We start from the raw sequence: 12,486 nt of genomic DNA on the forward strand, positions 1-12,486 counted from the left end.
ATGTTGGTAGATTTGTTATATGTGAAATACTTACAAAGTCAGTATAATAGTAAACGTATCACTTCTGTTCTATGCACGTGCTATTCAAAATGTTTGAAGTTTTTAAATGAAATACAATTGTATTACAAAAAATATGCTACTTGATAGGAAGTTCTGCCATGTATCTGTCCTGAGTGAAAAAGCATTTTGTGACTGCAAAGTTTTTTCTCATTTTCCCCGGTTTTCTCCGGTTCTTTATTCTTACTTCTTTATGTTAAACATGAAGCTTACGATGAGTGTGCAAGGTCTGTTGGTTCCTCCAACAGGGCTCCAGCTGTTGTTGATCACTCTCCACTGTGGGGGTGGGGGGGAGGACATGTTGGAAAGAGAACCCAAACATTCTTTAAACCTCAAGACAATTTTCAGAAAAAGGAAAGACGTACTAGTACAAAGTGTGTGTGTATGTGTAAATATGCAAATTACCCGAGGTTCTGTGAGTGTCCTTCGGTCAGGGAATCTTCCTCTACCTCTGCATCCGAGACTGCAATGCCTCGGTAACCTCCTTTAGTGTAGCAGTAATGGATAAATCTTTAAAAAGAGAAGTCAGTTAATGAGGAATGTACGAGTTGACAGAGAATTAGATTGTTATGGACTCCTAGCCTTACTTGTTCCAAATTTGGTCGGTTTTCAACAGTCTTGGGTCTCCAACTACAATCAGTAATGCTCGTGCGCGGGTCATTGCCACATTGAACCTCTGAGGAGACAGTTTCAGTAAGCGTGCGTCTAAAAAATTAGGGTCATTGAATCAGTCTACTGGTACTACCATTGTCGACGACATAAGTAGTCATCAAATCAATGTCTACGCATTGACGTAGAAGTGTTTGCGGCAAGGTGCTCAAAATTCTAAAAGAAGTGTCCGATTTATTCTGGTGATCTTGCACAAATATTCTATATCGTTTTGTGAAATGTTTCCTACCTTCTCATTATTAACAAAGCCGAGAGTGAATTGTTGCTTTTGCACAGTCAGTTTGGGATTGCTTCGCACTGTAGACACCAGTATCACGTTGAACTCCTTACCCTGAAACTGCTCCACTGAACCGACCTATGATAAATATAAGTACATGGTCTGAAAATATCGATCTGCCAAAATCTCTTCACCTCATACATACTGTACAATTCATTTATATTTTCCATACCAATATGTTTTCCAAGTTTTCCTTCTTGAGATCTGTGTCCATCTGAAGGGCATTCTGGATCCGCTCCACCTGTTTGCAGCCAAAAATAGGACGATGTTAACCGGGGTACTTCACCAAATTCATTGTCTTTACAGTGCTTGATCCAAATCATATGCAACTATTATTTTCATCAGCATCGTATCACTAAAGTGAAAGAGTGGATGTATAATTATTATAAGGGGAATACAGTTCTCGGCTCCAAGATGACACGTATTCTATAAAATAAGATTTTTTTGCAGATGCAAAAAGTCCTTTTAACGTCTCTTCATCTGGAACTGCCTTGAAAAACCTTCGAAATACAACCCCTAAAATGTTTTATAATACGAGGATGATAAGTTGCCATTTGAGGTGTCCTGTCACCAACTTTAAAGAAGTGTTCTTATAATGGCAGTCTATGGGAAAGTGTATATGGGCTACAATGGATTTTTTTTTTTTTACCTCTGCGAAGAAATGACAACAAAGCCCTGCCATGTCCAGATCTGTTAATACACACATGGATTATTGTCATAACATACTCACTTGTTTTCTGTACGGGGCAATAATACCAATTTCCCTTGGTTCAATCTTGGTCACACCGTTTTTTCGAAGATGGTTAACAAGGGATTTTAAGTATTCCTTCAAAACTTCCACCTCTGCCATGTTGTAAACAGAAGTACTGTTGGCGTCTCGTTCATCAGAGCCTGCCACTCCATGGAAGATCAAAGGGAAACCCTGAGACACAAAATGACAAATCAGGATAGGGGTGGAGAGAGAAAGAGAGAGAGAATTGTGTGTGTATGTATATGTCTACATTACTTTTTTGGGCAGACCTTCCCATTTGCAGAACAAACTACATTTCTCTCTATTAGCATAAGGCTGAAGCTGTCCTTCATAAAAAAGCTCATTGGGAATTTTTAGAATTGCAGGATGGGACCTGAGAGGGAGTAAACATAAAAAGACAATTGAACAAAATGGGAAAAACATATCAAAGAGTAGTTTAAAAGTTAGTGTGTGAGAACATAAAGCAATGACTTTAAGCATCACCACTACCACACCTGTAGTTCCTCAGTAATTTTGTAACAAAGCGGTTGTTGAACCCCGTCTCATCTGACTTGTAAAGATCGATGTCCCTCATCAGACGCTCCAACAAGGAAACACCTGCACAGTCAGAGTAAATGTCTTCCAACCTCCTTCGGCAAACGCAATAATAAACAGCATTTGGATGGCAATAGTCAAATTCACTATCTTCAGATTTTAATTTAATTTCATAAAAGCTTTTGATGCATAATTACTTGAACCTTTTTGCAGATTATTTAGAAATATCTATACACTCAAATGGTATACACACAGTGCTGCTTACCCATGCCATGTTTCTCTGCCATCCTGGAAGTGATGATGGGGCCTAACTGCTTAGGGTCTCCAGCCAGCACCACCTGACATTTCTGTGCTTTCAGTAAACCTGTGGAGCAAACACATAGAAACTAAGTTCAGCCCTTACACAGAATACAAAATACTGTGTGTTAACAGCTTGCTTTGTCACCTGCTATAGGAATGATACACTCTGATTCTGCAGCCTGGCCTGCCTCATCCACAAAGATATACGTGTAATGACCAGGAGGAATCCCTCCTGTCACTAACCTGGAGAGAGAGAGAGAGAGAGACAGAGCAGAGCAAATTGAAATACTTTGACACAGGAATTGCATTTGTAGTAACAAGTGCTTTTTGGCATGAGGGCAAAGTAAGCCTCTTGCACTGACAACAGCAGGAACTTAACATTACAAAACAATGCACTCTAACAAAAAAACACATTAGTGGTGATTTATAGTGCGAGTGCTGTGAACAATATGTACTGTAAGTGTCAGAGTTTAATAAAGGGAATCACATGTTCGCATGAAACAATACTTGCAGAGTAATTATTAATTTCACATACTCAAATTAAGTAAAATTATTAGGAAAAAATTTAATATTCAGCCAGATTTTTTTTGCCATGATGAATATCACTGTGAAATCAAGTAATTCATTACATTAGCTACTGTACCTTCCTGCAGTGAGCAGGGTGGTGACCATGATCTTATATTTCATCAGCTCTTCTTTAGAGGGAATCATAAATGTGTTTGTTTCGGGGTTCAGGTTGCAGCAAAGCTAAAGAAATCCACAAAGTACATACGTCAATATACACTAACACACAAACAGCACACTATGACAGCACTTGAATAAACAATACCAATTGCATTCATTCCCTGCTGAATCATTAATGTTGGGGCAAGACACAACATAGTCAGGATTCACTGAAAACATTTAAACAATAGCATATCACAGGAGGAAATATGTTATTTTGTTCTGTTGAGTTGAAGGAACAGAACTGTAATGGTGTGTCTTTGCGGATCTTCATAAACAGCCCTTCTTTGAAATTGTGGTACATGTGTCATGATACATTCTAAGTTGTTTCAAGGTGTTTTGGTACTAGGTATAAAAAAAGGTTTAAAAATGTTTTTTTTAAAAGAGAAGAATTCAGACCTTTGTATTTTTGGGAATATTTTTCACAGAGCTGCTGAGGGCATACAAGCGGTAAACCTTGTGCTTGCCTATCTTTCCTTCCAGAATCTTCTCACAGAGATGATCAGTTGCGTTGTTGGAGGGAGCGCAAGCCAGGATGTTGCATGACGTCTGAGTTTTCACTATCTGCTTGATGGCTTCCACCAAAGTCACCGTTTTGCCTGACCAATACATGCATAAAGATAGATTATTTTAAATACGTGCTTAAGCATCGGTGGGAATCATACACACAAGCATGTACAGTACCTGTGCCAGGTGGCCCAAATATCAGGTAAGGGGCAGGTTTTGCAGAACCAGCTGCAATGTGTTGAATGGCCATGCGTTGCTCCGGGTTATTCTCAAGCTCCACCGGACTGGTGACAAAAAAGAGACAAAGTGCAAAGGAATTCTGTCAGAGATGAGTCACTTACATAGTCACAGTGTTTTGAATACATTTGAAACACTGTGACTCTCTTTGTGACCCAGCTTAGATTTTTGACCTTGAGTTAGTCTGACCTGTGTAGATGTAAATGGTCGGAAGAGAGTCTTCCAGAAGGGAAAAGCACCTCCTTCAGTGTGTGTCTATACACCAGCGCTGCAGCTCTATGCTGGATACGCAGGGGCATTCGGTTGATAGTGAAGCTGACACTAAACTTCAAGCCGTCCTTGAATTGACTCAAGAATCTGCAATCAAATTCCCAAGCAGTCACGTGTACTGAAAAACTTAACACATTTAAAAAAATCTTCTTATAGTGTAAGAAAGAGAAACTTTACTAATATGACTACTCTTATACTATTTTACATACAGCATAGTATAACTGTTCTTACTTTTCCCCTAATTTCAGGTAGATCTGCTCTGCATCCACATGATAGACCCAGCCTTTGTACTTTTTATCTTCAAAAAATTCCTGGTCTAAGGGAGTCACCAGCACCTGGCCCCCGGATAGCCTCAACGGTGAGTTCTTAGAGACATCTGAAATCTGATGACACAAAAGGTCAATGTGTTAATTAAAATAGTCTAGGCCGGGAGTGTTGTGTTTGTGCGAATGTGTGTTTGTGTGTGTGCGTGAGAGATGCATCACCGGTAGGATGAGAAGGTCTTTGTTGCTTTTGTGTCTAAACAGGGACCCTGCCCTCTGGAAGCATTTATCGAACTCTGTCTTCATCTGGAGCTCCTCGAGATGCAGAAGCAAGTGGAACCTCTGAGCATAGTTCTTCCACTTCAGAGGTCTCTGCAGATGCCTATAGAGATCCCAGGGACATAAAATATGTTATCATTCATGCAGACGTGTGAAATTATAATGTTAGGGTACTGATTTTTCTGAAGTCAGATGGCACCTTGAATCTAAAATTTACCCCATTAGAGTTTATAATCTTGCATACAACCTTACAAACAAGTACCTTTAACTCACTGTACTTCCTCAGTGCAAAAAAAGTTGGGTCAATCTAAGAATAGTTATATAAAAATAGAATAAAAATGCTTATATAATGAATCACTAAATGATTACTGGTTCCGTGAGTCATTTACAAAACTGGTTTAATTGTCTTAACCCAATCCCTGCAAAGGGCAATCTTTATGTAATGATACCAGCTCATTGCTCAGGGTGGGGTGAGACTATTTCAAAGATGAGTCAATATTTATTGGTAGATAGATTTTTCCTTGAAAACGAAAGAATATTGTATGTAATGTATTGCGCTGACATGTTTGTTTGTTAGTGAAGCTCAATATTTTTGAAATGCAACAATGTTGGGGAAACAAAAATTGGTTTACCATAACACAATAAATCAAATCACCATTTTGACTTATTGTGTGTGTGTGTGTGTGTGTATGTGTGTGTGTGTGTGTGTGTGTGTGTGTGTGTGTGTGTGTGTGTGTGTGTGTGTGTGTGTGTGTGTGTGTGTGTGTGTGTGAAGAAAACACATACGTGTCAGATTTCCTGAGGTCTTTTATATTGTCTGGCATTGCGTAACCCTTCAAGGACACCACATACTTGAGCAACATCAATACAAAACTGGAGTGGAAAAACAAAGGACAGTAGTCTTATCAGTTATTAGTGGCTAATACATGTTGCAATCTTCTTTATGTAAATTAGAACGCTGACAAGTGTCCTATTGGGAACTCCTTCACATTCAACCTTTCACAGTAATATTTCTACATTTGATTTATGTCTAGAAAGGGCCATGAGAGTAGGTATTAGGAGACATATTTTCAAATCTAATCTGTAATAAATAATTTTATACCCTTCTGCAGGTGTCCATTTTACAGTTTGCCGGTCACACAACAAGTTTGTTGCTGCAGGGTGGAGCTCTTCACAAGAAGATGTCCGCCGTATGACTTCCAGGAGGCGCATGATCTCAAATTTATCCGAGGGCTGCCTGAGTGTTTCAAAGTTAAAGGCCAGTAACTGTTCATAGAAGCCTGCATGCTCAGAATAGAAGTGGACCTTGATTTTATATGCTTCTCCTTGAAACAACATGAGGGGAAAAAAAGGTGTAGATTCATTGATTTTACTTTGAAATGTCAATGAAAATGGTAGAAATTTCAAAGCTAAAGACATTCTAAAAACGTTGCCTTCATCATTTATTAATAAATTAAATTCTCTCCTTTTGAATCCACAATAGGGATTGTGTATAAAATATGCGCTATTTCTGGAAATGGCACTGAAAACTGTATAGGCCCTTGTGCAGTTGGGGCATGTGATTGCATGTGTCTTCATACCAGGCCATAGAGTGTGTTGCTTGACAGTTTTGACAATGTCTCCATCACAGTCTCTGACTGTGAAAATGTTCTTTACAAAGTCAGAGGCCCGAAAAGTGAAATAAACCGGTTGGTAACCATAGTTCCTGACAGTGAGCGGCACAACTTTCTGTTGGGTAGGAAACATGGTTTATGCAAAGTCATTATTATCAGAGCAGCCATGAGCTAATCATGCTTCTACTTAGGCTCATGTAAATTATGTTAGAATATGTTTTTGTCAGTTAATAATCTCAAAGTTTCCTGGTTGGTCATTGAAAATCACGGCCTTTAGTCTCACCTTGTTTTCATAAACAGTGAGGCAGATCTTCTCTTCTGTTGAAGCAGGGTCTGAGGTTACGGTAACATCATATTGATTGGTGGTTATCTGAGCCCTGAAAAGGGGGACGACAAGTAATAAAACAAGGCTTGTTTGAATTTATAGCGCACATGAAGTGGACAGTTGCAAAGCTTTGATAACACTTTACTACCACTATCCTTCCTGCCGTGGCTACTGAATTGAGATCAGCTACAGAAATACAGCCTGCAGAGGAGGTAGAAATGGCCACCAAGCACTGGTTAACAGGAAACTTACCTAGATGAGTTTTATCTTTCACAGTTATGTCATATTTACTTAACAGAAATAAATACAGTGTTTACCTTTTTAAGGGCCATAACAGCTAAATAGTAGGCTATGGTACCTTTGAATATTTGTAATAATACATTCGAATTTTGAAGGCCTTCCAACCTGTATTGCTGAAATAACATTGCCATTTTCAGACGTGCTTGAATCTTTTGGCGGGCCTGCTTAGCCATCTGTGCTTCAACATAGGAGGCAATCTGTGGCCCATTCAGGAAACCAGATTTTCCTGGTCCTGTATTCTGGACAGGCTGCAATTCAGGCCACATTTGCATCTGCCGTCGCTTCTGGTGGATTATGCTCATTTGGTCCCGATGGTACTGAAAAACACCCATAAAAACATCAACAACCATAGAGGATCATAAACCCATCATTTGCAGCAGTATAATTTCCCTTTGACATGTAATGGATATTTAGAGAGGTCATCCCAATGTGCCCAGGATCTTATGTTCCCCAGCTCTACTGTAGGCCTAGAGGGTCCTGTAGAAATGTTTGAGGTTTGAATAGCCTATGCAAATTGGCAATTTTTAGCTAATTATGCATACATTTGCATCTTTTTCGAAACCAAAAATGTTGGATAAAGCCAAAGTTGTTATTTCTGGTGAAAAACCTTTTTTTCAACATTCCATGTCTGTTTTCCAAAAGAAGGGGGTTTTGCCCCCTGGGTAAATTTCAAGTAGTTAGCTAGCTAATTATTTATACATTTATCCTCTGGGTGGCAATGTCAGAGCAGGAAGAAAGCTAGTGGCACTGGTTAATGGAGCGCGGAAGTCAAGAAACTATTAGTGAGTATAAAGTTGACTGCCCATAAAGTCTGTGGTTTATTTGAACAGTTTATGAGTAGCGTCGTTTATTGTTAAAATGTAATTGTATTGTTTGTAAATAGTTAGCATAAAGGCTACTAGCTAACTAACTGACTGAAACATTCCTAGCTAACCTTGGACTCGACCACAGAAAAAGACAGTAACCTAACTAACGTAGGCTATAAAGAGATAACATACAACGTGACTTACTTTAAGACGCACAACACGTAGCAGCATGGGTAACTAACTTTGAACTACTTTTGAGTGAAGTGTTAATTTGAAGATAAACTATCAGTCTGAGTGCATCCTAGCAACAGCAAGTGATGCAGGTTGTAGGTTCCCAACCCAATGTATATAAATAAGTATTCATATCTATGTCCCAACCCAACATATGTCAATGTGCATTTCATTTTCCTGTATTTTTTCCCCCTTTCCGTTGTTTATGTTGGCGTTAGCAATTACGTTTTTGAGAAGTCGCAGGGAGGAATAGTTCTGGGCTTAGATTATTTTGGTGTATTTTCCACAGTGCTAAGCTTTTTTAGAAACATAAGTAGGCATACCTTTTTAATTTTTAATATATCTAAAATAAGGGACATAGTTGAAACAGCACCTTCACACTTGACTCAATCTCTGGTGCGAGAAAATGTGAAATTAAGATGAAAGCATATTGCATCTGGCTTTCAACGGTCCTGGTGCAAAAGAAAAGAAGAAACTATGATGAAATGACAGTAAAACAGCGGACTTATGTTTGACTCGCGTTTGAGGGATTGTAATAAATGTATAGGCCTACTGTAACCTACTACTAGCCTATGTGAACCTCGGCCACTAGAGGGTAGCGTAGACTTATGTTTACTCAGTCCACTTATTGTTTTTCTATGTTGTCCATAGTCATATGACTATTTTGACTTCATTTTATTAAGCTGTACTTTATGGTAGCTTGCACATACCCTCTGTTATTTAACCTAACTCTGTAAGGACTTAGCCTGTTGTGTCTACAATACTCAGTGAAATAATATTTGAATATTTTGGGTAATATCAGGTGCTGTAACTGTTTATAGTCTGTAATAAAGCTGGAAAAAAAACCTGGCAGGTCAGATGTGTTGTTGTGACTATCTATGGTTGTGACACTAAGCAATAAGCAGAGGTTGGTTTGACGAGGGAGTGATTATCACAATGATAATAATTATGATATTATTATAGTTTTTAAATATAGGGGAAGGTGGGGTGATTTGTGCATTTTGGAAGTTGCAAAACCCCTTGTTTCTAGAAAACCGTGGAAGAAATTGGAAATGTGACCACATATTTAAGAAGAGCCATCCATTTGACTCATCCTGTAAAGAAGGGAGACACAAGGAATAAGATATAAGCACATTTAAGCTCAAAAAACTGTGTTTTGCCTTTCAAAGTAAAATTTCCATGATCAAGGTTTTTTGATTATTGTGTCTGAACAATTATAGACACGTTTGAAAACATTTGACACATGTTTTAGTGCTTTGGTATGCTACACTTTGAGTCTATATAGTTAGCACAATGTCAACCCTAAATTGCTGCATCATGCCTATTATCCAAAATTCTGGGGATGGGGTGATTTGTGCGTAAGGGCCTGGGTGAGTTATAAGTAAGTAAGTAAGTAAGTAAAATGTATTTATAAAAGCACATTTATGACAGTTTGCACTGTCCAAAGTGCTGTACATAGTGCATTCAGTAGGTAAACAATGAAGGTAAAATAACAATAACCAAAATAAAAGACGTAAAGCCCATACATCCACATAAACACAGATAGTAGTGCAGAGGTAAGTAAGTAGTGCAGAGGTTAATGGGGAGGAAACACCAGGGTGTACATATGGGTTTTGAGCCTTGATTTAAAGGCAGTAATGTAGGGGGAATCACATTTGTCAGGTGGCAGTTGGTTCCACAAGCACGGAGCAACTAGTGCAAAGTACATTTCTGAGAGTTGTGCCAGTGGCATGGCTGTATACGCTGGTCACCAAAAGAAAGTGATTGTCTACAGTAGCTCAGAAGAGAGTGACATCTCAATTCCACTTAACGACACCACTGATGAGAGTTCAGATGGCCAGAAAGATGATGATGGTGACTTTGTCATTGTGACACAATGACGCACAAATCACCCCACTACGTGGGGTGATTTGTGCGACAAGACAACTTTTTTTCCGAAAGCTATATTTCTTAAACAGTTTATTCCAGATCCAAAGTTTTTATTGCCAGGGATGCACAACATCCTGAAATATATGTACATATTTGAGTTGGAGACTTAACTGTCAAGGCCTCACTTTAAAATCACTTTGAGTAAAAAGTTGCACAAATCACCCCACCTTCCCCTAATTGATATTAAAACCTTTAATGTCATTTTTTTTCTTTTTTTTTTGGTTTAGTTCAGGGACATTGCACACTAATCAACATTCAACATTTGAGTGAGCCAGAGTTAGCCTAAGAGGCTAGTTTTCATCTGTTGTCCCCTGCCAGATATTCAAGAGGCAACCTAAAATTACAGAAATAAAATGCACGTATAAACAAAGAATGAATTGACAGACAATAGCAAACAAACAATAAAATAAGCAGACAATAAAACACAGCGTACATTAAACATTATAGGAAAGTGCACAAAACAGTAGATTAGAGCAGGACAAACACATCTACAATAAAAGCACATATACAGCAGCATACAACACAAACATATACAGCAGCATTAAGCACACACATGCAGCACAAACATACACAGCAGCATAAAGCATAAACATGCAGCACTAACATATTAATGTTAGACACTAACATGAACAGCACAGGACAGGAGCACAAGACAGGACAGGAGCACACAAGAGACAAACAAGCAGGACATGACAGTTACAAAGAAGTCGTCAGGAGAAGCAATTGCAGTCCTAGTGTGTACATAATTGATTAATGAGCCATATTTTCAGCTGTCCTGAAAAGGGACGGTAAGAACTAATTTCTCTAATATGAGCTGGTAGTGAGTTCCATTCCTGTGACGCTGTAACTGAATCATTGCATGGAGTTCACTCAGACTAAGAGAACAGAAATCTGTAAGTAGAAAGTGGTAAAAAAAAAGTAAAAAAAAAAGAGAGACAGGGAATGGTTAGGGTTTGTGATACATATCTAGACAATAATGGTTCCTCATGAGGAACAAAAGATGGTTTGGTAAGTCTTAAAGCTGGTTGTGTGTTTCGAGGATCAAGTGTGTGTGTGTGTGTGTGTGTGTGCGCTCGTGTGTGTGCGCTCGTGTGTGTGTGTGTGTCTGAGCATAGGAGGTGTCTACTGATGACTGAAGAAAAGTTTTGAAGTGGCTAAACGAGGATTGGAGGAACATGAGGTTGGGTTTGTTTGAGAAAACTCTACGGAACAACCGGAGGTGTTTGTTTATGCCGGTCAGTGTTAGTGCTGTGCATGTGTCTGTTTGTGTGTGTGTTTCTGTCAGCCTCCTATCCCCATGTTCTTTCATATTTGCGCCTGAAGCTGAATTCTGTCCGACTGCATGATGACTCAGCCGGCAAGATTGTCTTACTTTTCAATCTGTCATGTTCCCGCTGAACCGACGGTGACTCAGTGATCATGTCGTTGTCCCGGCGGCTGCGACCCCACATCCAAAAAACGTGTGTCTTCCTGCGTGTGCCCTTGATAGACGCGTGCACATGTTTGCCTGTTTATCAGATGACATGTCGATGCATTGTGTGTTTGTGTGCGTGTGTGTCAATGACCCAGAGAGACAGCAGGGCAGAGAAATTACTTAAACGGCCACAGCTGCATTTCCATGGTAACAGGGTGTTTTAATGGAGGGATTATTATGGGCTAGAGAGCAGGGTAATGACCGCTCTGGCCATCGGAATGCCTTGATCTTATCACTATGGCGAGAGGGGATGCTCCCACTTTCTGATGGTCTAATAGCCCCTGCTCTAATAGACAGGCGGCCTGGGCCACGGAGGTCACCCGGAAACACAGTCCGACCCACCCACCCACCCACACACACACACACAGAAACACACTCACATTCGCACACATTAGCCCGAAACACTGCTTTTCCACAGAAGCTCACCGTAACTGTGCCCGGCTTTCAGGTGATGAATTGTATATCTGGTTAAAGGGTCTTACCTATTAGTTAACTTACCTATTACAACACAGCCACACCAAATAGGCCTCACGTAGCAAGTATATTTGCGATTGAAATGTAATCAAAGTGCTTTTTTTTCCAGGAGAGGAAGAAACAAGGGATGAACGAGGAGCGAGCAGAAGAGAGATAAGAGCTTGTTGAAAACCTGTTTGTAGAAGAATGGCCTGTCACTGTTTTGGCAGCCTCACACACTCTCATACTCGCATACCCTGCCCGAGTCTCACACACAGCACGGCGGAGTGTATACACCGACAAATCCTATAAGTCCATTTGAATACCACAACAGTCTTCTTCTAATCTGTTTGTTTGAAATCTATGATGAATCGGCAATTTTCAGCAGACCCAACGCAGGCCTTATCCACACCTATTTGTCCATGTTAAGGGTTGAGTTATTTCTCAACACGATTGGTTGGATGCCAGCGGAGGAGTGTGTGTTTGTG

At 39.6% G+C, this 12,486-nt stretch overlaps 1 protein-coding gene across 1 annotated transcript; it reads right to left on the reverse strand.

Moving 5' to 3' along the window:
* Positions 1-240: 240 nt before the first annotated feature.
* LOC307253624 (putative helicase mov-10-B.1) lies at positions 241-7,407 on the reverse strand (the record flags this gene model as incomplete). The annotated part of the gene is made up of 19 exons (XM_080031737.1): positions 241-333; positions 956-1,081; positions 1,176-1,244; positions 1,734-1,925; positions 2,010-2,127; positions 2,249-2,351; positions 2,554-2,652; positions 2,734-2,831; positions 3,232-3,335; positions 3,711-3,910; positions 3,996-4,102; positions 4,245-4,412; positions 4,557-4,708; positions 4,811-4,970; positions 5,654-5,740; positions 5,970-6,192; positions 6,448-6,595; positions 6,764-6,857; positions 7,211-7,407. The coding sequence occupies 19 exons, from the start codon at positions 7,405-7,407 to the stop codon at positions 241-243; spliced, it is 2,538 nt and encodes an 845-aa protein (XP_079887863.1).
* Between the last annotated feature and the right edge of the window lie 5,079 nt (positions 7,408-12,486).

This window comes from Ammodytes marinus (assembly GCF_949987685.1).
Source record: "Ammodytes marinus genome assembly, chromosome: 7".
In the NCBI taxonomy this organism is placed as follows: Eukaryota; Metazoa; Chordata; class Actinopteri; order Uranoscopiformes; family Ammodytidae; genus Ammodytes; species Ammodytes marinus.